Source organism: Geospiza fortis, unplaced genomic scaffold (genome assembly GCF_000277835.1).
Source record: "Geospiza fortis unplaced genomic scaffold, GeoFor_1.0 scaffold195, whole genome shotgun sequence".
Taxonomy (NCBI): Eukaryota; Metazoa; Chordata; class Aves; order Passeriformes; family Thraupidae; genus Geospiza; species Geospiza fortis.
The window spans coordinates 1,361,339-1,388,275 of NW_005054324.1; the positions used below are offsets into that span (position 1 = coordinate 1,361,339).

Below are 26,937 nucleotides of genomic sequence, written 5' to 3' on the forward strand. Positions count from 1 at the left end.
ATTACAAGAACACGAAATATTTATGGCGCCAGCCTTGCCATTAGTTATACTCTCCATTTAGGTCAAGAAACACCAATTATGCTGCAAGTAGAGTTTTCATTTTATGTAGTGGTGATATTATGTAGTGGTGGTTTTATGTAATGGTGATTTTATGAATGGTGGTTTTATGTAATGGTCCAATTCCATTAATTTTAATATGTTAGTTAGGAAGTGTATATTACAAATGCTGGGAATTGGATAGAAATGGAGTGTGATCACTTTCTTACAGTATAATGGCTACCCAGTGGAAAATACCAGAAAGCTAATTTTGCTTCTTAAAGCTAATACTGCTCATTTTCTTATACAGGACATTTTGGCTGTGTGTACCATGGGACATTGCTGGATAACGATAGCAGGAAAATTCATTGCGCTGTGAAGTCACTGAATAGTGAGTTACATGTTAAATAGTGAGATATTACTATTAATTCCAAAGATAACTGGGGTGAACCAATAAATTCCAGTGAAGTATACATTCACAAACAAAGATTCTTAGTTGCAGCTGAATCAGATTTGTCTTTGGAGCAATTCCAATTACTCCAAATTACCACAACACATTGGCATATAGTTTTACATCAAAGGAAATGTCCATATATTTCCTCTACAAAGAAAAAGACTCTGGAAAATGAGGGAAAGGTAGTGTCATTTTTTCATTCTACCGAGTTCTGAAGATTTTGGTTTGGAAGTTAAACTGCTGAAGAGTGGGCAAAGCTGCAGAAAAAACAGGAAGATAGTATAACATTTATAAGAACTTTACTCAAGTGTTGTTATTTAATTTATAATCATTCAAAATAAGAAATGAAGAAACAAAATTAAAATTACCAACAGCCTTTATTTGGTCATTGTAGGAAAACCAATGCATATAACCTCATTGTAATGTGGGAGGTGGAGAGCGTGTTTGTAGTCTCTCATTATCACTTTGTTGTGCAATGACATGCTGTAGAGAAATGAACCCTAGTTTTTTTCTGTTTCTTTTAATTAACTCATTTTATGACTGGATTTCTCAGGGATTACAGACCTGGAAGAAGTAGCTCAGTTTCTGAAAGAAGGAATAATCATGAAAGATTTCACTCATCCGAATGTTCTGTCACTCCTGGGAATATGTTTGCCCAACGAAGGATCCCCATTAGTTGTTCTTCCATATATGAAACATGGAGATCTTCGAAACTTCATTAGGAATGAGACTCATGTAAGTACCTGGTGAGGTGTAGAGGGTAATGCAAGTCTGGCCACGCCCTGCTCCAACACTTACAGGCTCTCATAATTACATTACGTCTGCAACTTGCTGCTGTTCCTACACCTTAACCTTTAGCACTTGCTTAGTCTGGCATCAAGCCCAGCCACAGCAGTGCCACTCCTTCCCCTCCCCCTCAAATTCCTCTCTAGAACGTTTCCCAGAAATTATCAGCAATAAGTATTTCTCATTTCCCATCCATAAGCCTCTTTATAAACAAATGTGTTAATGAGATCTACATCCAGGGGCCCAATCTTCTGCTGGTTAAACTGGCACATCTCTGTTGACTTTAGCACAGCAGTGCCAGCCATCAGCATCTGCTTTTCCAATTCCTAGGTAAGGGAGCTCCATGTGCAGCTAGTGTCACAGTACGTTTATTATCAATATTTTTTCTTCTTATCTTAAGAAAGAAAAACAGGAGCTGTTATACAAACTATGCTTACTCTTTTATGAGCAACCTTCCCCATTTCCATTGAAAGACTGTAGATTCCACAAATGTGCCTCACTGCTTTCTGTCAAGTAGGAGATCACAGATCTTACCTCAGGCAATGTAAGCCCATTTAACACTGTAGTATTTCACCTATTTCACAGTGTTAGAACAATATAAAGTTACTTCTGAGCCAATAGGATTTTGTACTTGCTTTTACAGCAATCAGCAATAGCCAGTACAATTAAAAAAAAAAATTCGTTTCAACAAATTTTTGGAGGAGTTAAGCTTTCTGAGGCTGGAACCTGCTCCCATTTGAGCTTCTTTCATTCTACAAGCACCAGGACCCTTGTCTGTAAATAGTGCCATGGTCCTTCCTGAAATAAATAGAATAATGACCACAGTTGAATCAGATTGTTCCACAGAAGAAAATTATAAGGAGCAATGTCAAAACCACAAAAATCTGTAGGATCCTTACTATTACAAGTCATATGATTGCCATAAAAGATTTACAGGTCTATGTGTGTACTTATTTTGATATTTAACATTTTGAGTATCATCTCATCATGTTGGCAAGAAGAAAGAGTTAACAATCATTGCCAAAAATCTTCCTCTGGTAACTGCTAAGGTCTCATTTGCCTTTTTCATGAAATCATACAAATGCAGCTATTTTGTGCCAAATAGGACTTTCTCTTCTCTTGGTCATCTCCAGCTGATGAGCTCCAAGTTCGCAGTTAGTGCCTTCTACTGAGTTACATGCTATCACCTTAAGTCCACATATGTGAATTTTGTGTATCATCTGTGATGCTGCAGTTTCAGCATACTGTTCCACTTCTCAGGGCAGGTTATGCTGCTTATGCTGAAAACTCTACTCTTCTGGGCACTGCCAGCTCTTTGGTTTCCTTATAGTGTGCTTTCTCACTGGGAGTAAGAAGCTGAACTAAACTTTAACCAGTTTCACTACAAGCACCAACGTTTCTTGATCATTCTGGTGACAGGAGAAGTGCATAAAACCTAAAGAGTCACAGCATAAAGCAGTCCGATCCTTAAGCTCCTGCATTCATTTTATCATAAATGTTTGTATTTTACAGAATCCAACAGTAAAAGATTTAATTGGATTTGGCCTTCAGGTTGCAAAAGGAATGAAATACCTTGCAAGTAAAAAGTTTGTCCATAGAGATTTGGCAGCAAGAAACTGTATGTAAGTACAAACATCTACTTTCAGCCACATTACCACACTCTTCTGTGTAAAATAGTGGGGTGAGGTGAGATGAGATAGACTGAAGTTTCCAGGATTCTGCTACTTTTTAGTAAAAAGATGGCGGTTTTCTCATTGCTCTGCAATTATACTGATGTTTGTCTTGCATACTGATGAGCTACTCATCTTGCTAAGGGCTCATTTCTAACACATAAGCTTTTTTTGAGTGTGAGAAATAAGAAAGCTGAGGTGAAAGCGTAGCCTCTCAGAATCATTGGTTAGAGTTTAAAAGGCATCTCCTAAGGGAAGTTAAACTGCTGTTGCCTCAACTTGCTGTGCTTACACCCAGCCTCTTCAGAAGCAGCATGTCTCTGCTGCCACACCTAACCAGGAGGGAGAGGAACACAGGGGAACTTGGTGAGAAAAACAGGAACACAAAGAAACACCAGTGAGACCTCTTGACAATAGTCTTTCATTACATGAGTATGAGCTTACTTTGGCACAACCAGGCACACAAATTAACATTCAAAGAATCTTACTAGTGTCTGGGAAGCCAGACAGTTCCATTCCCACAAAGACAAACTGATACAGGATTTGCCAATATGATTATGCTGATTTATCACTGGTGTTATGAATTAATGAGGCACAGCCTTAAAGTTTATTTTTAGCACATCATAAACTGGAACTCTGGCTGCAAAAAGGTCATTAACCTGGGACATCAGATGTTTTACTCTTTTTCAAGGGTGCACACCTGTGCAGCTGAACAGCCTCTGAAAAAGAACATTTTGTTACAGGTATTGGTGTTTTTAAGGGATGAAAAAAAGCCACAAGCAGATTTTCATATTTCCTAAGAAGAAATGCATTGGGTTACTGAACAGAAGACCTAGTTCAGCTAATCAAAGTCCAAATGGTGGCAACAGGACATTCCCCTTGGCCTACTGTCTCTTCCTTGGGTGAGGAAGGAACAGCTCTCAGGGTGTCTCACATGACCACTGAATGTACTTCTATAGGCATCAGCACTTCAGAGCCTGGAGAGCTGCAGCCACAAGACCCAGTTTTCCCAGTGGCCATGTGCAATCCAACACTCAGTACAGGCCCTACTGCACTGGGCCTCCATCAGATTAAGTTACAGCATCAGTAAATACAGCAAATAGTTCTGTCCTATGCACTGACTTCAACAGACCAGAGTTCTCCAGACAGAAACCTCATAAATTCAAGACATGAATATCATGTGCAGACACTGAGAGAGACAGGATCATTTAGCCTAGGGAAGGTTTAAGGGGATCTTATCCATATGTATAACTGATATGGTGGATTAAAGAAGAGGAAGCCAGATTCTTCTAAGAGGTGCCCAAGGATGGGCCAAGAGGCAGTGGGCACAAACTGAACTAGAGAAAATTGTATTTAAACATAGTAATGCTTTTATTGTATGGATGACCGAACACTGGCTCAGGTTGCCAGAGAGGCAGTGGAGTCCTTATCCTTGCAAATATTCAAAACCCACCTGGTCATGGTTCTGAGCAACCTGTAGTAGCAGATCCTGCTTTGAGCAGGGGAGATAGTGGTGAGCTAAATGGTCTTCAGGGGCCTCTTCCAACCACCATTCTGTGACTGTGTGATGCTGTAAGGAAGCCCAAAAGGAAGTGCTTGCTGTGACTAGGTCTGCACCTGTAAAGAAGGATAGGCCTGAAAATGCCCACACCCACACTCTGTAGCGATGATACTACTTATCAGGAAAAATACCAGGCTTAGGAGAAGCAAAGCTAAGGAGGTCTTCTGGTATGGCTGAGCTGTAACCCCAACAGAACTTTTGTTACACCATAATTTTCCCTAGAATACACACCAGACTCATCCTTAGTTACAGGACTACATTATTACATAAAGGCAGTCACTGAGATAATGATGGATCCCTCCTTATCAAAACTGAGAGTAAGTAGGAAAGGTGATGCATTAACTTGGAAATAAAAATGAGCAGGTTTTAAGGATACAGAAGAAAAAACAGCTGTGGAAGAAATGATGTAGAACTCAATCAGGACGTATAGGCTATTAGCAAAAATCTTTTTATACATAGCAATTGTTTTAAAATAGCTGTAATTCAAATTGTATTATCAAAACAATATCAGTAATTTCCTGAGTTCATTCACTGTGTTAAATGGGTGTCAAATATACATTGCTGCACTTTTGTTTCACTGTTACATTAGTTCATAGATGCCAAATAAAGTACTGCCATCCAAAGTCACAGTCTCAAAAACACAAGTCAGTCATTATAATCCACCAACAAGGTGAATCTTGCCCGCTCAGTTGCAAATAATACCTCTTGTCATTTCTCTAGGTTGGATGAAAAATTCACTGTCAAGGTTGCTGATTTTGGTCTTGCTAGAGATGTCTATGATAAAGAATACTACAGTGTGCACAATAAAACAGGAGCTAAACTGCCAGTGAAATGGATGGCTTTAGAAAGTTTACAAACTCAGAAGTTCACAACAAAGTCAGATGTGGTAATGTACAAACATATTTTTATCACCTATTTATTTCTTTTATATTGCCTGAAGCATCTTTCTAGTATTTAATTAATGGAACAGCTCCAAATGAAAACTGATATTTGAATCTAGCTTTTGTTCACATAAGAACAAAAGAGTCTTTCTACATCCAGAAAGTGTATTTGTCCCAATCACTAAGCAAGAAGTTGTTGACCTGATTATATGTTATTGCTCAGGAAAAAATTAGGAGTTAAACCCTGTTCCAAGGGAAACTAAGAACATTCCAAGAAGCCAAGAACTCTGCTATAGGAGGGGCTCTGGAAATCTTGACAGAACAGGTTAACTTGGAGACTCGTAAAAGTTAATAGTTCTCCAAAATACTTTATTTGCTTTATAAATACTTACTGGCTGCCTACAGCAATCTCAAGTATTACCTGGCCATGTACGAAGAAAAAATTGTTACAGTGAAGTCATTGGCTGGATTGCTTTGTATTTTAGCTCTCTGTTCAATCCAGATTTAGATTGACCTGTGATGCATGGAATTTTCACCATGTATATTGTCTTCAGTATGTATTTACACAGTTAGTCAGATCATCAGTTCTTGTAAACTGGCAGAGCTCCATTAACCTCAAAAGAAGTCTGCCAATTTATACCAGCAAAGTACCAGGCCTATAGGCTTTTATTTTCTTTCATTTACTTAGTTGAGATTCTCTGGCTCGTATTTAAGTGGCTCCTCAAGTCCCTACAGCATTTATTAGCCCACTTAAAAGAAAGCTGAATGCAGTAAAACAACTTTTCAAAGGGAAAATCCATGCAGTTGAATGCTTAAATCTGTCAAACCATCTTCTAAAACAGGAATGTAAAGCTTTCCAATCCTTTAACTTTTTATTTATTTCTTTGTTTTCTTAGTGGTCCTTTGGTGTATTGTTATGGGAACTTATGACACGAGGGGCACCACCTTATCCTGATGTAAATTCTTTTGATATAACTGTTTACTTACTACAAGGAAGAAGGCTGCTGCAACCTGAATATTGCCCTGATCCACTGTAAGTAAATAGTTTGCAAAGGCTTCTGCAAATGCTGCTGATTCTTCTGCTATAGTAATTGAGGCTGTGGGAGGAAAGAGAGAGTTGCATTTTTTCTTTTTATGTGATTTCATAATTGAACACTTTTTCTATTTGAATGGCAGGTATGAAGTCATGCTGAAGTGCTGGCATCCAAAACCTGAGATGCGTCCAGCATTTTCTGAACTTGTTTCAAAAATATCAACAATCTTCTCCACTTTTATTGGGGAACACTATGTTCATGTCAATGCTACTTATGTCAATGTCAAGTCCATTGCTCCCTATCCTTCTCTTCTATCATCACAAGACAACACAGATGTGGATGTTGACACATGACGGGTATGTCTGAAATTAAGGAAAATCCATTCTTCGTTGTATGAACAAAAAGCAAAACATTTTGTCCACTAGTTTTTACTGCCCAGTCTTTGTGAGAACACTGTTGCACATGTTTATGTTGTTGCCCAAGTTGCACTAGTACAAGGACACAATATCATATTGTTTAAGGATACAGGATTCCATAAACCATCACAGTAATTTCCAAGTATTTAGAGAACGCCATCAATTTACTAAATGGAAATGTGGTGTGCTACCCTCCGGAGTTAGTTCCCACAAACTGTCATTAATGTGTGCTCAGACCCAAGAACAAATGCCATGGAAGTAGAATGCCAATCAGTATGGCTGGAAGGACTGTTACTGTGCATGTACTTTAGGATAACGAACAGTGCAGAAGTGGTTTTCACACAAAAGGCCAAGAAATGCAGTGAGAATTGCAGGAGTTTAAAATGTATCTCAATCCCACATGGGGAAAACTTTGGATTTTTGAGCTACATCAACAAGGTTTCTAAGAACCTAGGCAGCCGAGACAGCCAGCCTCATGGTGTCTTAAGAGAAATCAAAATCAAGAAATGGTGTGCAGTAAAATAATTATAGAAAAGTATAACTGAGTAAGAAATGAGTGAGGCAGACCAAGACAAAACTGGAACTGAACATGGCAAAGGATGCAAAGAATAAGAGAACGGGCTTCTACAGGTATGTTAATCAGAAAAGTAAGGCCAAAGAAGGTGTTCCCTCTCTGTTAAACAGTGCTGGTGGACAAGGAGAAGTCTGAATCCTCAGACTTCCCTCAGTCCTCAGACTTTCCTCAGTCTTCAACGGCAACATTTCTTCCCACACTTCTTGAAAGGGTGGACAACAGGATGAGGACTGAGAGAGCAAAGCCCTTCCCACTGTAAGTGAAGACCAGGTTCATGACCACCCAGGGAACCTGAATGTGCACAAGTCTATGGGACCTGATGAAAGGTATCCCAGAGTTCCAAAGGAATTGGCTGATGCACTTGCCAAGCTGCTCTCCATGATATTCAAAAAGTCATGGCAGCCAGGGAAAGTCCCAGGTGACTGGAAAAAGGGAACAGTGTACCTATCTTTAAGAAGAGAACAAAGAACAACCCTGGGACCTACCAACCTGTCAGCCTCACCTCTGTGCTTGGGAAGGTCATGGAACAGATCCTCCTAGAAGGCACATGAAGGACAGGGCAGTCCTTTACCAGGATTCAAGACACCAGCACAGCTTCTCCAAGGGCAAGTCCTCCCTGACCTGCCTAGTGGCCTTCTATGATGGAGTGACTACACCAGTGGACAAGGGGAGGTGTACAGATGTCATCTATCTGGGCTTCTCTAAGGTTTTTGTCACAGCCCCCCACAATGTCCTCTCTCAACTGGAGAGAGATGGATTTGATGGGTGGATTGTTAGATGGACAATAAGTTTTTTGGACAGTCACATCCAGAGGGTAATGGTCAATGGCTCAGAGTCCCGATGGCCATCAGTGACAAGTGGTGTCCCTCAGGGGTCAGCATTGGGACCAGTGTTATTTAATATCTTCATTAATGACACAGACAAAATGTGCACACTTGGCACATTTGCAGATGACACCAAGCTGAGAGGGGCAGTTGACACACCTGAAGGATGGGATGCCATCCAGAGGGACCTGGACAAGCTCAAGAAGTGAGCTGGTGAGAATGCCATGAGTTTTAACAGGACCAAGGGCAAGATGCTGCAGCTGGGTCAGGGCAACCCCTCTATCGCCACAGGCTGGGGAGGAGCAGATCCAGAGCAGCCCAGCCAAGAAGGATTTGGGGTGCATGAGAGGCTGCACATGAGCAGGCAAAGTGCCCTCCCAGCCCAGAAAGCCAATTGCATCCTGGGCTGCATCAAGAGCAGCGTGGCCGGCTGGTCAAGGGAGGGGATTCTGCCCCTTCTCCACTCTGGTGAGACCCACCTGGAGTGCTGCATCCAGCTCTGGGGCCCCATCACAGGAAGGGCATCAATCATTAACCACGATGATTAGAGAGTTGGAGTACCTCTTCAGTGGGGAAAGGCTGGGAGAATTAGAATTGTTTAGCCTGGAAGAGAGAAGGCTTTGGCATGACCTAATTGCAGCCTTCCAGTACCTGAAGGGAGCCTGCAGGAAAGATGGAACAAGACTATTTCCAAAGGCATGTAGTGACAGAACAAAGGGGAATGAGTTTAAACTGAAAGACAATAGGTTTAAATTAGATATTGGGGAAAAATTCTTTACTGTGAAGGTGGTGATGCACTGGAACAGGTTGTCCAGGGAAGTTGTGGATGTCCCATCCCTGGAATTTTCAACATTAATCAATATACCCACAGCAGAGGGGCTGGAACTATATGATCTTCAAGGTCCCTTCCAACCTGGGCCATTCTACGATTCTCTGATTCTATGTCTTACCAGTTCTCTAGTATAGTCAGACGGTACAAAAAACAAAGGGAAAATCATCTAGCTTAAAGCATTCCTAGTGTCAACATTATTCCAACATTCAGTCATTTATTTGAGTCAAACAGTCTACAGCAACAGATCTCTTGCTGAAAAATGAAAAGCCTCCATTTCTTTCAATAAACAGTGAATCACTCTGGGAATTAAAACTTGAAGGCTGCTGTCTGGTGAGTCACTTGGTGAGCAGCTGAAGCTCTGCTACCTCCCTTGGGTAGAGCTACCAACAAAGGTGAGCAAGGAGCAGAGGTGTTGCAGGCTGCCCTGACCTAAAAAGACCCCACCATTGCAGGCATATCAGTAACTTCTTCATACCAGCCCCGAAGAGCAGAGAAGACTGATCAAAAGAAGAAATGGCTTCAGGCCCTCTTTACTCTTTTCTTGCATCACACAACCCAGCGAATTATCTACTTTTAATGCTAAGTTATAACCAGAGAAACAATTTTGAAAAGAGGTAGTAAATAAAACTTCTATTCATTAGGGAAGAGTACTATAACTTTAGGGCAAACATCACATGTCATTTCTGTTCCTGTGGAATTCTGTGCATACTACTGTATAGTTTGTTTAGAATAGGATAGAACTGGGTTTGCTGGTGTAAACACATAAAGTATTATATTTTTATATTAAAAAAAAAGTTTATTTTTAATGACATTTACAAAGTTTGGTTAGGCCACAAAATACTGCACTGTGAACATTTCAGAAAATGTATGTCAATGTACATGGTTCATAAACTGTAGCAACCTTAAGAAATACTGTGTAAATATTAAAAAGGAAAAGAACTGACTGTAAACACACTCCACCCTAAGTATAATATCTGCATTGCTGCAGGCCAACCATTTTAAGATCTTCAAAGAGAGGTAATGCAGATAAAGAACTGATATTAGGGAGATATATTGTTCTTAGGAGACTGTGTTATAACTGAAAGATTTATAATGAGGGCAGAGTGTGTAGGCAAGCTATGAGCAGATAATATTGTATTGTGTTTCATCACCACTTTCATTTCAGAAATGAACTTTCATGTCTGCTGAGAGTGATACTAATTGTAGATTGCCCAAGGACAAAAGGCTTTGTTGCAGGCAAAAAGAAATCATCTCTATGGTTGTTAAAACAGCTAAGGAAGTTTATGACACAAAGATTTGGAGAAGTTACTCCAAACTTGTACATACACGCTTAAGGAACGCTGCAATGTGAAACAGAGGACATTTTTACTATTTATGAACTTTTGCTTAATAAAGTTAATGTTGTGTCTGGGACACCTGTAAGAATATGTGATTCTGGTAAGATTTGATGTTAGTAAGTTCATATATCAGCAAAGAGCTGAATGGTACTTATGTTTATAGTTGTTGTCATGACCGAATAAACATGTTATTAAAATGAATTATTGTAATATGTTAAACTCTTTGTGCCAGAATTACTGCTCACATTGACTGTTATACTGACAAGTCTGTCCATATGCTTCTTCTGATGAACATGGGAAGAGCAACCTGTGGAACTGTGGGAGAAAGGGGAAAAAAACTCTGAAATCTAAAAATAGAGAGTGCAGCAATAAATCAAACACACAGTTAATCAGCCTCCTAGTCATAAATACGTCAGAGAAAGATACCAAATATTTGTTGTCAACAAGTTTGGCATAGTTTGTTTGAATAGGAAGCCTCTTGCCTAATCACAGGCTCTACCTATGCAGAGCTTTACAATTCTTGAGTTGGGGTGGCATTTGAAGTCTGGAATTTTGCTATCATAAAGAGTACCTGCGTGACCCAACAAGGATGCCAGCACTTGTGTTTGGTATCCAAGTCCCTCATCAGTCACAATCCGCAAGAAATTTCAATTACCTGAATCTGTGTCCCTCAGGGTCATCCTCCCATATCTGTGAGGTGTTTCGTATCTGTGAGAAAAATCCATGGGGCTCTTGGTTCTTCTGGAGCAAGAGGAGCCTGCCCCACACATTTCCTCCCAGTTAAATGAGATGTCTCCCACTGAATTCACAAGTTCTCTTTCATGAAGTGTATTTTAAGTGGGTACCCCATAAACACTGCAATACACACCATCCTGTGCCTCTCTAAGTCAGACCCTTCAAGCTTATTTCTCCAGTGTCTTATCTCAGGGGAACATTTTGAACATTATCTCAGGCCGAACATGAGCCAATGTGTGCCCAGGTGGCCAAGAAGGCCAGTGGCATCCTGGCCTGGATCAGCAATGGTGTGGCCAGCAGGAGCAGGGTGGTGATTCCTTTCCTGCACTCAGCACTGGTGAAGCCACACCTTGAGTGCTGTGTCCAGCTCTGGGCCCCCCAATTGAGGAAGGATGCTGAGATGCTGCAGCATGTTCAGAGAAGGGCAACAAGGCTGGTGAAGGGTCTGGAACACAAGTCCTGTGAGGGGCAGCTGAGGGAGCTGGGGTTGTTTAGCCTGGAGAAGATAAGGCTCAGGGGAGACCTTATCACTCTACAACCACCTGAAAGCAGGCTGAGCCAGGTGGGGGTTGGACTCTTCTCCCAGGGAACCAGAGACAGGACAAGAGGACCCAGTCTTAAGCTGGGCCAGGGGAGGTTTAGGTTGGAAGAAGTTCTTCACAGAGAGTGATTGGGCATTGGAGTGGGCTGCTCAGGAAGGTGGTGGAGTCACTGTCCCTGGAGGTGTTTTAGAAAAGACTGGATGAGGCCCTCAGTGCCATGGTCTAGTTGACAAAGTGGTGTTAGGTCATAGGTTAGACTCAATGATCTGGAAGATCTCCAACCTAGTTAATTCTGTGATTTCAACTGATTAAAAACAGTGTTTATATGTCCTTGTCATTTCAAAATACCATGAAAACCCAACATCAAAACACATTTTCTCCAGACACACTTACTTCTTAACAAAAAAAATATATACTCAGTTTTACCTCCAAGTATATTTCAGGGAAAAGTTCAGACTTGATGATCTCTAGAGGTCCCTTCTAACCCTAAATATTTTTTTTATTCTGTTAAAAATGCATTGAAAATAGTAGCTAAGAATTGAAACATTCTGCTATGTCACAAGACTGATCCATTTTTATTCTAATTATTTACATTTAATTTACTTTCCAATAAATGTTCAGGATTTCCCTGGTTTAAAACCTCGGAATCTCCGAGGTTGTAAAACAGTCTGCTGTTAATACCAGCATCTTCAATCTAAACCAGCGTAACACACAGTCAAATGATGGTCTGAACTTAAATACCAGATTTGTAACACATTCCTCTGATTACTTCTCATGATTTCTCAGGGATGCTATATATTGCATTTATGAAAGGGTCAACAGAATCACAAGCTTCCCATGCTCAGTTTTTCGTCCTAGTAATTTTGATTATACCAGGTACACACTGCAGCAGATCTGCAGCTGACTTACACTGGCAGGCTTCCCACCACAGGAATATCAACAGTGGATGGGGCCCATGGCCAAAACATTGCATAACAGATACCCTACACAAAAGCCAAGAGACTGAAAAATAGGCAAGGATATCCTCACCCCACAGAAATTTTCCTGTTGATTTTACACCAACTTTTTGAGTGCGCTATTAACACAACCGTTGATAGTCATTTGCCTCTGTTTAGGAAGACTTTTATTCCATTGAGAGTAACTTGCCTCTGTTAAGGAAGATTTTTAATACATCCACCAATATTAAAGGTTTCCAAAACAAAGGAAAATGGTACACAGTACCACTGGGTTGCTAAGGCTTAGCGTATTGCTAATTTTCTGTCTCTGATGTTAAAATCAGTCATGAAGAAGAGACCTACATGCCTTATGTAAATAAATTATGAAGCTGCACTGGCAAAAACAGTACACATGAGAAGCTGCAAAAGGGCCTCAAAATAATTTTATACCTAAAGATGAAACTCATCCTTCAGAAATTTGATTTCTGGGATTCAGCCCTAATACTATATCAGAGGAAAAGGTCATAGCAGATAAATGAAATAGAAATCATAATAGGTTTTTTACTCACTAAGCAAAACATCTATTCCTGAAAATTCCAATTTCCATTCTTTTTAACAAGCAGGTCATGAACTGAGTATTCCGAGCATGAAAGAAAGACACAGGAAATCTTAGGATTGTGCCAAACTGATTAGTAAAAACATTTACAAGAAATTGTGATCTCACAGACAGCAGGGAGATCTCAGAACAACTTTATTGACTGAACAGACACCAGCCCAGTGGAAATCAGTCTCTCACTCCAGAACTGTGCTCTGACACTAAACCTGAATTTTCCTTTTGCAATCCCCATCCACCTGCTAACACTACAAGTGCATTTACTTCCAGTGAGGATACCAAAAGAGTCTTTCTGATTAAGGCTAAGCATTTGTAGCCACTCCATAACCTCTTGGGGGACAGAAGAGAAAAGGTTTTTGTTTTGTAAGAGATCTGCTTCTCTGGCTGCTGTTACTATTAATTTTGGTGCTTTCCTTTCAAGAGCCAGCAGCCTCCTCACTACACACAATGCCTGGGGAGGGAGCAGAAGGTAAATCCTTGCCATGTTCAGCCCAGGGTGACCCTCTGGTTTGCATGTGCTTTTCTGTTTTAGCAGGAAGTACTTCGGTGCAGCTTGGTGTTGTTGGGAGGTTCATCCCTTTCTTACATGCACTACAATTTAACAGGGAATTCATCCTTGCTCGGGCCTCTGAGGCTCTGCACATTCCTACAAACACCATGCATTAACACTTGCCAGGTTCTAATTATCAAGCACACAGTGAGACCCTCTCTGGCACAAATGACAGTTGAATATCCTCCTTTAGGATGTGAAAAATGTTGTTGCCAAAAACTTTAGGGTGCATGACCAAACATGGATACCTCAGCTGCCAGGAGGCTGCAGCTCACTGGGGCAGTTGGCATGCTTTGCAAGTGTGACAAAACTGAATGCAGATGCTAAAAATAGAGTTTGAAATTTAATTAGGAAGGAAAAAAAGTCCTCCAGACAACAGTGGTATATTCTCTATCTTGTATGGCTCAATATAAAATAAAGGGAGTTTAAGAAAGGCCTGTTGGAGCTCATGGTGGGGAATTGATGGCAAACCTGTGGGAAGATGTGTCAATACATACACCCTCATCAGCAAGTGGAGCATAAAAAGGAGTCACTCACATCCAAGTCCAATTGCATGTTATCATTTTCTTTAAGCAAACCTTAGAAGACTACAGGAATGACAACCACCATCAGAAGTTAAAAACACTTTCACCATGTGACTTTTGCATTTTGTAGAGAAATGTAATTAAATTAATAGCTTCTTCATTCATTGTCAGTCACTGGAAATGTACCTACTGAAATTACCAGGTCTATTAAATCACTAGCCATGCCTATGTGATATATCTGCCAGCTGGCCACAAGAACTTCAGCAGCATTGAAACATTTCCCTCAAAGGTCAACAGCTCAATAACTGTAAAAATGTTCCAGCACTGCTGTGTCCTTCATATAGCTTTGAGCACCAATATGTTGCAGCTACTGTCAGAATTTTCAAACAGTAGCTCTGAATGAGATGGGAAGAGGGTAAAAAATTGTCAGGCCCATGCAATTCCCATGAATTATGTCACTGAAGTGATGAAAACAAACTCACCTCATGGAAAGGTGAGTTTGGTTCATATAAACATTTCATACAGCTGATCTGCTGTATGAAATGCAGGTAAACAAAAGGCAGACAACAAAAGGTAAACAAATGTCAGAACTATTTCTACTTCTTTTTATGAATATTAAGTTTACTCAAAAATATCCTGAAAAAATATCCTGAAAAAGTACATCTGCAATAAGAGTGATAAAACATATTTTCTAGGAATCTTATTATTAATTTCTATCAGCAGGATTTTCTTAAAACCGTAACAAAAATACAAAGTAAATTATTTTAAAATATGTTTAAATCTATGTCATATATCTAGGAGCTTCAAAATGTATTTGTCAATTCATTTGAATAATTGAAGGGAATTCTTTTCTATTGGCCATTCTGGGCACTTTGAAATAGCTTTTGTGTCTTTGCCTCTAGTATCTTCACACTACCTAGAAGGCATCATCACTGGACGTTCTGTGCACAAATAGCCACCTGATATTTTTCTCTGTAGATAATTCTAAATAGGAAGATAAGACCTGGATGGGGATGAACAATATGTTTCTATTATTACTACTGCGATGAACAAATCATTATTGACACAGCACTTCTCTCAAGATTCCCTTCCAAAGTCCTAGTACTTACCATAAAATTAATGTAGTTATATATTTTGCTGCATAAGATAGTGAATGGTGTTAAAATAGTAACTTCATTGCAGGGAAAGTAGCGTCCATGAAGGTTAATGGCCCATACTGAAAAGCCAATAACAAATGTCTTTGCTTAATGAAATGCTTGGTTTAGATCCTATTTTTCATATTGTGCTTCTGCACTAGTCTGCCAAGCAGATAGTATAAAACAGACTCATGACTCATTCATAAAGTACAACATACAGGATCAACACTCTGGTATTTTCAACCTGAATTTAAATCAACAAGGCCTCATTTCAGTGAAAAAAAAACCAACAGAAACCAACTCACCAAATTTCCTTTATCACCTGAATGAGAATATAGAAACTTTGTCCATCATTTCTACATTCAGCCACAATCAGGAAATTAGAGACTGCAAGAAGATCAAAGGATTTTACTGCTCAAGGTATCCAAGAGTATTTTCTGCAAGTTTAATGCCACTCCTCCCCACCACTCTTACTAATACCCCTAAATAGCTTGGTCAAATTTTATGAGGAGTAATTTTAAAAGCTGGAAGAGCTCTCTCTGGAAAAAAGCCATCTGTTTGAAGTGCTCAAATGCAAGATCTGAAACGCTTCCCAGCATTTTTTCACTTCCCAGATGTACTTACAGCAAGTTCCAAATATCTGAGCATAAAGTGACAGATTTGCACAGTTGCAAGGGAACTTCTGTTCAGTCGTAAAGCAGAACTGAGCAGTAAGCTGTCAGATACAGAGGATCTGGACAAGGAGGGCTGCTGCTTGACTTATCTATGTTTTGCAATGCCAGTGTTGTGCTCTTCATGTGTGTGAAAGGTATCCACAAATGCAGACACTTAGGTTGTGCAGTGGGTTTTCTTCAGGTATAGATTGCATATATATCACATCTTCCCACAGAGCCAAGCTACACTTAGAGAACATGAGAGATATTCCTCAGCCTAAAATCATTTTTAACAAAAGACAAGGGAAAACTGATAAAAGTTGTTGAAAAAGCATCAAATCCATCCTACCACTGTGATCAGCTAACATCAGTACACTGTTCAACATGAAGGTACTAACCAGTAATGCAGACCACAGCATACAGCTCAAAAATCAATCACTCTTATGAAGACTTGTTAAGGAAATTATTAGCAAAATTATTTGTGTTTAGGAAATACTGAAAATCGTATAAGTGTCTTCATAAAAGCCTCCTTGTTTCCTTTGATGATGCTTCTAATCAAATACTCCTCTGATTAAACAGCTAATGAAAATTGCAGCCTGCTATGATACTGCCTAGTGCCAAGGCCTGAGGAGGAAAGCTGACCAGAGAATTCACAGAAAGAACCAATTTTGGAGATACAAGTTTTCCTTCATGATAATGGATACTACTACCTAGTTTGGAGAGAGTGCTTTGCATAAATACATTTCAAAGTACCTGCACAGAAATACAGGGCTGGAAGATGTGTCAGGAGATTATTTGGTCCAACCCATGTCACTAAGGGTGGACACACTTATTGTTTGCCTTGGCAAATATTTGTCTAATGTTTTCTTTTAAAAACCACTTGTACAAGCTACAAGGATTTCAAGGTTTCATTATTTTCATAGTGAAAGAAGTTCTCCTGAATTTCTTTTCTAAATCTTTCTCACTTGGTATGAGACCCATATCCTTCTTTTCGCCCCAACACTGGCTACATAGTCAACAAACTGTCAGGTTATCTATAGAAAAAAAATTAAGCAAAGATGCCCCATCTTAATCTCTTTTTTTCTCAGATTAAAAAGCTCTTTTCATCCCTTAGTCGTAGCCTTTATTTTCTTAACATATTAAGTTTCTTCTTGCTGGTTCTTCCCAGTCTGTTTCTTTCCCTCTAAAGTGTAGTGCAAAGATAAACTTGGTACTCTCAGAATGTACCACTTTACAGAGTGATTAGGTCAGCAGCTGTGTTGCTCATGGCTAAACTAAGTCACCAATAATATAACCCAGGTTGCCTGGACAAACAACATACTGCAGCACATTACGTGCTGGGAGGCTTTTTCCCACAAACAGATTGAGAAATGTGGCTCTAGGTGTGAACAAGGCAAATAAGTAACTTTCCTGATGATCTTTCTGGTCATACAAGTTAGATGGGTCTGCAATATACTGAGTTCTCTTTTTTATAAGTCTATATCCTACTTTTGTCTTGAGATGACATCCCTCCCCTAACTCATTCTTTTGTGATTACCTTAGTTGAACCACTGCACTCAGGAAAGCTGCCCCAAGAGGACAACTTTTAACCAAGGAGCTGCAGCAAAGCCAGGAGCTGGAGCTCAAGTTAGTTGGAACCCTAATCCTTCATACCTTAGCCTGCATTAAAAGAATATTACATTCATTTTACATAACACATATTTTTAAATACATATGTATTTAGTGGTTTCACACTTCCTTTGTCTCTATTTTAACTAATTGTGATCCATTAACTTTGAATGACTTGAATAATCCAGCCAGGCAATACCAACAAATGAGACACCTCTGGCTTCTAAAAAGGGAGCTGTACAGAAAGGAATTTCTTGAGCACTTATTCATGGATGTGTCAGGCAGAAAACAGGCCAGATTCAGGAAGCAGAGCAAAGCTAAGAGCACAATAGAGACATTGTTCACAGTGTAATAGGGAGTTATGATATTTGGAAAGATGGAAACATTAGAGTTGTGTAGGTGAGGGAGGAGGTGCACTGAGGCTCCACATTTGCAATGTTATACCAGCCCTCCTGCCACTCTCTCCCTCATGCCAAACCTGATGCATGCGAAAAATGCCCAAGGACCCCGGGAGGTGTCTCCTTCTGACAAGGGCTCTCTGAGGCCACTGACCCTGACAGAGAGCTCTGTGAGACTGCAGCCAGTGGGCAAGGGATGAAGTCCTCTCAAACTCCTGAGAAGCTGATTCTTCAGCAGTGCTTACACACATATTGGTAATGGCATGTTCTGTACAAAGACTGGCACAGCAGTTAAAACTCACAGGCAAGTGCATTGAACATCAGCTCCCTCTACTGTAAATACATTGGGATGTGTTCTTAGGCCACCCCAGAGCTCCCCAAAATGCTCAGGTTTGACAAAAGTACTGCTCTGAAGCACTGGAAAAATGGATCCTGCAGAACCGGCAGACAGGAAGACAGCACAGATTTTTCTTTTCAGTTCTTGTGGTTATGATAATTGAGTTTTCAGTCTTGTATATTCATCTTATGTATCCATCTCTAGTTTGTCTCAAAACTAGAATAAATTTCATGATCTTAATCTAATATCTTACAAACAACTGTAGGCTACAGTCTACAGAACAGTCTGCTGCAGTAACTGCAGTCCTGCCTTTATTACTCACAATATTAATTTCTGACAGAAAATGTAATGGCGTGGACCCTAACCTCTGCTGATCATTTTCCTAATTATGATGTTTTGTCTTCCTGAAAAGGTTAAAATTCTGACAAGTCTCAATATCTGATGGCTGTGTCCATCTATACTGAGGGCTATTCTTGGTTCCAGCAGAAATCAGAGACATTTCCAGCACAGCTCAGTAACATAGCTCCATTAATTGATAAGATTTACTCAAAAGTATTACTTGAAAGGACAGAAATATTTGCTCAGGCCAGACTGAATTAAATTAATAGTTTAAACATAAAAATACAAGAGGCTGGCTTTTTAAAGAGAAACGGAAATATTTTTTGTTTTGAAATTGACCTTATTTTTTAATGTTAGACTAAACAAAAGTTTAATTTCAGATTAAACCAGTGCTTATGCTTTTACTCAGCATGAAATCCAATTAAATGATCAAAGTATCAAAAGTCAGCCAAGAGATCAACAAAGATGAGGACAGCAGAGAGGCTATCCAAGAGCGGATAGTCAGAGCCTGTAGTAAAATCTTTGTGTAATAGAAAGCAAAGACACAAGATCAGAAAGAATCCAAACATCCAGAGAAGGGATCAATAGCCTATCCATGAAAATGGCTCATTTATTGATTACAAAAAGGAGAAGGAATGTGTTAAAGTTATAAGACAGGGATAGAGAGCTGAGTGCTGAGATTCCAGTTTGCTTGGATGTTGAAGAACAGAGACAAAGAAGAAGATGAAAGAGTGAACAGATGAAAATATGATCAAGGAAGGTTAGCTCAGAGGAAAAGGACACATCAAGGGGATGGGCTGAAAGCACTGAAAGAGCACTGAAAGCCAGCAAGTATCTCCAAGTAAGGAACCTGAGAGACACACAGAGCTGCCCTAGACAGTAGAAGAAAGGGACAGGAGGCCAGGACACCAGCATGTCTGACAAGCATGGGTTGGAGAGATTTCTAAAAATCTCTCAAAAATTCTCATGCCATCCTTCCAATATGCTGTAGTGCAGATGGTCACATCTCATCCTTAGCCATGGGCCTCTAGAGTCCCCAAAGACAGATAATGAGAGAACAGGGATAAAAAGCAGAAAGTCATTTTGATCAGCTTAATGCTTACTTTGTACCATTCCTTTGATAGGAACGGAATAGTCAAAGCAGATAAAGCTGCTTTGAAATAGGAATTGACAAAATATAGCAAGTGCATGTGTGGAACTTCATCAGAATTATGCCAGAACTCATTAATCTGTATCACAGTAATGGTGTTACTTTAAAGTTAACACCAGTATTTCAAAGCAAAAGGTCTTCTGGATCTCTAGCAACTCACTGAAAACCCTTTACAGCTAATCAGTACCATTGCTTCAAAGGAAATTAAACTGTCTCCACCCAGTAACTCCAGCGGCATTTGATCTACAATTGGCTTGAAGTTAAAAATTAATTACCCTTCCAACATATTGATTACATGACTATAAATATAAAAGCAGCAGCCCAGAACAATGTACACTGACCCTCTGTTGAAACAGCATGTTTGTTTTCAAAAGGAGCTAATTAAAGACAAGCTCCCGAGAAGAGGAGCAGTAAAACTAAAACCAACATTGCCATCTAGTGCATTGCTGGGGTCAGAGCACCACACAGAACCGCCTCATTCTTTATTTCACTATTTCCTCATGCTAATGGAAAAGGACTTGTAAATTAATGCCACACTCTATTTGCCTGAGGTCCCGAGGTGGGGAATATATAACTTTCAGGCAAAGACAGTCTTACATCATATTTACATTTGTATTATTAGTAAAACCTCACAGTTAAATCTACTTAGTAGATTTAACTACTGACTAGGAATTAACTGAAAGAAATAAAGGTCATTGACATTAATTTTCAGGTTCTAAATAATTTTGCTTCAAAACAGCTACACTAAAACATTTTTGTTATTTTTAGATGTTATCTAGGCTGAGAGAGGAGTTGTTCAGCCTGGAGAAGACCCCAAGGAGAGCTTACAACATCCTTCCAGTCTCTGAACGGGCCTACAAGAATGATGGAGAGGGACTTTTTATAAGGCTATGGAGTGACAGGAAAAGGGAGGATGGCTTTAAACTGAAAGAGGGTAGGTTTAGGTTAGATATCAGGAAGAAATTATTTATTGTGAGAGTGGTGAGACAATGGAACGGTTTACCCAGAGAAGCTGTGGATGCCCCATCCCTACAAGTGCTGAAGGCCAGGCTGGATGGTGCTTTGAACAGCCTGCTCTGGTGGAAAGTAGCCCTGACCACTGCAGGGGCAGGCAAAGCAGGGGGAGAGGGTGCAACTAGGTGATCTTTAAGGTCTTTTCCAACCCAAGTTATAATCTTTAATATGCACTGAAATAGATAGAACTTTCTGCATATGTTTCAAAGCTTTTTATTAGAATCATAGAATATGCTGAGTTGGAAGGGACCCACAAGGATCATCAAAATCAATCTCCTGGCCCTGCACAGGACAACCCCAAGAATCACACCATGTGTCTGAGAGCATTGTCCAAATGCTTCTTGAGCTCTGTCAGGCTTGTACTGTGGCCACTTCCCTGGGGATCCTGTTCCAGTGCCCAAACACCTTCTGGGTGAACAATCTTTTCCGAATATACAACCCAAACCTTCCCTGACTCAGTTTCATGCTGTTTCCTCAGGTCTTGTCACCAGTCACAAGAGAAAAGAGATCAGTGCCTGCTCCTCTTCCCCTCATGAGGAAGTTGTAACTGCAATGAGGTCTCCCCTCAGTCTTCTCCAGGCTGAACAGAACAAGTGACCTCAGCCACTCCTCACATCACTTCTCCTCAAGGCCCTTCACCTTCCTTGTGGCCCTTCTTTGGATGCTCTCTCAGAGCTTTATATCTTTCTTATACTGTGGCACACAGAACTGCCCAGAATATTCAAGGTGAGGCTACAGGAGTGCAGAGCAGTGCAGGACAATCCCCTCCCTTGTCTGGCTGGTGATGCTGTGCCTGATGCACCCCAGGACAGGGCTGGCCCTCCTGGCTGCCAGGGCACTGCTGACTCAAATTAAACTGGCCTTTGACCAGGGCTCCCGGGCCCCTTTCTGCAGCACTGCTTTCCAGTATCTTATTCCCCAGTCTGTACCTACATCCAGGGCTCCCTTTCAGGCAGAAAGAATACAGATTCAGCTCCCTTTTCCCAAAATCCTACATGGTCCTCCCACTGTATCTAGCATCACACTTGGCCCTCTACACTACATTAAAGTACATTCATTGTCAGCTTTTAATATAGACTGCCTTAAACTACAAAAGAGACCCTAAAATTAAGGCTGTATATCCTGCAGCAGGAAAAGAAAGATTACAATCTCTATGCCAATTGCCTCAGATTCCCTTCTACCCTAAGGACTCATATTTCACAGGGGTTTTTCGTACCTATAGCCTGGTATCACTAATCTTTAATCCATAAAATAGAGTGTCAGGCACGTCTCAGTTGACATTGGGCACACAGATGTGTGCAGCATGCACAGAAGTCAAAGCACACATCCTTCAGACTTTGCAGCTTGATTCATCAGCTTCTCCCTGACATCAGGGGAGCTAGTCCATTGACATTCACTGAAAACACTTCACTGTTTTTTTGGTTTCCCTTTTGTTTTGTTTTGGTTGGCCAAGAGAAACTCCTGTAAATGTTAAAACATAAAATCTTTGGTATGACATGGACCTGGCTCATTTTAGTCCATTCCTCCCCTCCTTGTGCCATGGGCAGGATCAGACCCTCACCACTGTCCTTCCCAGCCTCTGCCATGAGCAGGGCTGGTCACCAGCATGTGACCCCGCCAGGCTGTTCACCATACACACAACTAAACCCCAGTTTTGCCAGGTTTAGAGAGCTGCAACAGACTTCTGTGACTCAATCAGGATTCATTAACAGACCATTTGAAAAATCCTTCCCTGGAACACAGCCCACAAGAAGAGACAGGCTATATTGCATGGAAATGTGAAGGGCAATGTGCTGTAAGAAAATAACATGAGATCTGCTTCCCTTTTCTCCCCACCTTCCCATTTCCCCACTCCTTTCCTAGGTTTGCTCTTTCTTCCCTGGCTCCCAGGAGAATCCCCAGCAGACAAGGCAGCGAGCAATGGTGGAATCAGCAGCCTGATGTGGCACAGAGCAAAGACTGTGACTAAAAGGAATGTAGAGCCAAATCCAGAAACAAGTGGCAATGAAGAGCTAAAACCACCAGAAATTAACACATACAGCTCCAACCATCACGTACTACACAAGGGGATGACCAGAAAACCATGTGTGATGACACAAGTTGTATGAGGAACCTGGACTCAGTTACAGCAGTTCTGTATGTGAGCTCAACCAGGTTTAGAAACTGCTCTTCATGTCATCATGCCAGCAAGCAGCACAGGAAAGCAGTTGTCCACCTGTGTCTTAGACCTCCACCATCTTTCCTTCTAGGTCTTTCATGGGTTATCCAACCCTTCTGCTACCATTAAATTCCAAGAAAACTCTCTCTTGTCCTGTGTGTTGCACCTGAAACATCTATAAAGGCACCTTGCTGCTCTTCTTCCCCCTTTCCCTAAAAATTACTTTTGAGGGCCACAAAAGTTTAAAAAACAAACAACAGGGAGACTAGAGAACCCTCTTCATCACACTTACGTACCTAGATATCCCACTTCTGCTTGTAGCTCTTCATCACTTCATCCTTCACATCACAACAGAAACAAGAGAATTCTTTTTTTGCTGCATTCCTTGATCTGACATGAGAAACTAAAACCAGAACTTCAAAATCTCACTGTGAGGAAGGAAGGAAGTGGAGCACAGTATTGCACTAACTTTCCACAGATTGCAAAAGCCTGAGCTTACCATTTGGGAAGCATGTGCACCAGGCTTTTTCTCAGACTAATACTGATCCATATCAGTCAGGGATATCATTACAGCACAGCAACAGGAATTAAAACAGACACAGGTATGTAGCAAATGCAGTTCTCTAAAGATTGGAAAACTGGTTAAAGTGCATGTGAAATAAAACTTTGTTCCCTTTCAGGATCAAAAGCATTTTCTTTGGTTTGTAATAATTCATCTAGATATTAAAAATTTTTAGTGAGTTATTATTTACTACCAAAATACAGTTACACTTCTGAGATTTTTCATTCCCAGTTAGTCCATACAAAATGCTTCCTAACGTGCCACAAAGAGGGAAATGACAGCTTTTTTTGAAGCATAATGATTTATTCCTCTGTGCATTTCTTGACCTTGGGGAAATGAAACTAGTAAAATCAGACCTTCAATCTTTGTGTTATTTTTTTTTCTGAGTTGCTCTTCTTAACCAAAAAATTACTTCTTGGTGGGTCGTTGAGGACATTGTGGTGGGATGTATTTTCTCTGGGTTTGCATTAGATGTTTGCCAATTGTCTTCATGACAGCTGAGGGAGAACAATCCCTGCAATGTAATTTACTGCAACAACAAAAAGTATTTTCCCTTTTTACAAACTTCTCCAGAATAAACAGAATTGTTAATCTAATCAAAAACTTATTCCCATTGAGATAATCAACAGTGGAAATACTGGGACAGGGAGTGCAAATTCTTCCTTTTAAACAATTGAATAAGGGCTTGTCCATATGAAGCTGGTCACAGCTGAATTTCAAAACAAGCATTTGTTGATTAATAATGCTTGTTTTGAACTTATTAAATTAATAATACAATGGATAATTCCTGCACTAACTTTGTTACACCTCTGATATTAATCTTGCTCTTTGCAACAGACCTCTGTACCATTATAAACCAAATTAAGTGTAAAATTGAGGCATTAGAATAAGAAAATGTAGAAATAAGAAAAAAACAAGTTGAATGCTATCTTGGGACAATGTATAGTGATATAAAACTTAGCATTCCCTCAGACACACTGCACATTTATCTGTAACCTTCCTTGATTCCTGCTCATTTAATTTACCTGACCTAATCCACAGTCATCATCAACTTCAGAATCCATGTGGGTAAAATCTTGGCTCTCTTGCAGTCTCAAATTTTCTATGACAACAGAAAATTGAGAACAATGCAATTACTACAGTCATATAAAGGACTACTTTTGCTAAAGTCAAATTGCAAGACAAATTCTCCGGTATCTTTTACATCTAATGGGATTTCACTGTGTTCCAGTGCAGTGTTAGGAAATTACAGACCTCCCAAGGAAGCAGGTCTTGGGTTCTAAGGCCATGGGTGAGCCCTGACTGCTGCAGGCAAATTGCACCACTGTCTCAACCAGTCTTCGATTCAACAGAACACTGCAGAACAACAACAACAAAAAAAAAGGGGAAACAAAACAAACAACAAGCAAACAAAATAAAGCACACAAACAAAAGAAACATGTTTTAATAGATCAGTGTGATTTTACCAAGACACAACATGACAACTGTTTCAAAAGTGGATAACAGAAATAATCTTCCTACACGAACATTTGGACACTGTCCTGGCTTTCACAAGTATTCAGGACTTTTAATGAGGTCAGAAGCAAGTGTGCTCAAGTGCTTATGCTGTTTATCATTCAGATGCCCAACATTCAAAAATAAAATTATTTTATTTCAAAATCCAACCTTCTCCTCCTACTATTTCTTCCAATATGTTCACAAGATCAAAAATTAAGGCCCCACACCACTGTTAAGCAGCATGAAGTACCACTGACTCTGTGAGGCATTTTTCTCTACACTAGCCCAGAAATTCTCAGCTCTTTACTCACATCTGCTTGAATGGTTTATCTTTATTGAGATTTTATCTACATAAGACATTCAGTTCTACAGAAAATAAAACAAAAAAGGAATTTGGACTCCTACAGTGAATCTCAACTTCATTAAACAAATCAGCACATTTACCATTTCCTGTTGAAAAATAAAATTGCCAAACAATGTCTCCTTTAAAACTAAAGTAAATAAATCCAGCTAGAAGATTACACTTCCTTTTTTTTTTTTTTTTTTTTTAGAAAGGAATAACTAAAAATATAAGCAAGAACCAGGCTCAATGAGAGGGAAGGAAAGGAATTTTCATGTTTTCTCATGGAGCTTTTTAAAATCAGGTGGCTGCTCAAATCCTGTGAGCTGCTGTTCTATTCCTGTCACAATTTGATGGCTGGGGCATGCAGTGCTCCAAGCTCCTTTGCTCTCCTCAGTTTTGCTTTCTCCTGCTGCTTTCTCAATCTAATCTGGTACAGAGCAAAGGCAAACAAACAGGTACACCAAAAGAGAGCGAGACTGGTTGAGGCTGGAGAAGTTTTGGATTTGCTGTAAGGCACACTGCTAATTTAAGGGCCCTCTTTATGGGGTGCAGAACCCCTACACTTTGATTCTGGTCTGTTTCCTAATTCCCAGCCTGTCCTCTTCTTTGTTAATCCTAATCCTGCCCTATCTCCATATTATCAATAGCTACTGATGCAGCATTCCTGATGTCTGAGTTGGAGCTGCAATAAAGGCAGTACAGAAGTACAGCCCTCTTGGGACAAAGTCCTTTGTGCATAAATATGTGATTTACCACTTGGAGTTCAGCTTCCCTAGGGAACACAGAGCAGTGCTGAACTACAAGTGCAGCCCTCTCTCCTTCCCTTAGCTTTTTAACTTCAGCTGCCCCTTGTGTCTTCCCTTAGCCCTTGTGCCTCCTCTGGTCCATCACCTTCTTTCCTTTTGATCTTTTAACAGTGAAAGGGGATTTGGATGTCATAATTCAGGTACCTAATATTAGACAGTTGGGTCTGAACTCATATAGACAATAAGGCAGGTGTCTTAACTAGGTCAGACGAATCTCACCTTTGGAGCACTTATTTCTTCCTGTTGATGGAAGCTGAGGGTCATAAGCTGAGACTCAGGTGTTTATCAGCTAAGTATCAAAAATACTGCCCAATAACCAATTTTAAATGCTCAATAAAATCTTTTTACAGATGATTCATTTGACCATTTCACTGATTCTGTAGCCTGTATTCTTCAGACATAGGGGATCTGATTGTAGGTTTCTCCAAATGTGTTAGTTATCTTTGCTGTCTTAGTATGTTAGCTTCTTAAAAGCCACAGTGTTAGATATTAAAATGTTGTCTACAGTGGCCAACTTCTTTTCTTTACCTGTCCTTTGACTCCTTGAATGTATTGTTTGATAAGATTGGCAGACCAGACTTGCAAAAGGGCTTATTCAAAATTCTCTGAAGAAAGAATTCTGATTTCCTGCT

The 26,937-nt window shown here is 40.1% G+C and overlaps 1 protein-coding gene across 1 annotated transcript in view; it reads left to right on the forward strand.

Annotated features, from left to right (window-relative positions):
- The window catches only part of MET (MET proto-oncogene, receptor tyrosine kinase), a 67,943-nt gene extending 59,669 nt beyond the window's left edge, over nucleotides 1-8,274 (forward strand). The window contains exons 15-20 of the mRNA XM_031056915.1: nucleotides 347-427; nucleotides 1,044-1,225; nucleotides 2,789-2,898; nucleotides 5,228-5,393; nucleotides 6,285-6,421; nucleotides 6,565-8,274. Of these exons, the coding sequence (XP_030912775.1) occupies nucleotides 347-427; nucleotides 1,044-1,225; nucleotides 2,789-2,898; nucleotides 5,228-5,393; nucleotides 6,285-6,421; nucleotides 6,565-6,775 (887 nt within the window). The 3' untranslated portion in view covers nucleotides 6,776-8,274. The remainder of the gene's footprint in view (nucleotides 1-346; nucleotides 428-1,043; nucleotides 1,226-2,788; nucleotides 2,899-5,227; nucleotides 5,394-6,284; nucleotides 6,422-6,564) is intronic.
- The last annotated feature ends 18,663 nt before the right edge of the window (nucleotides 8,275-26,937 follow it).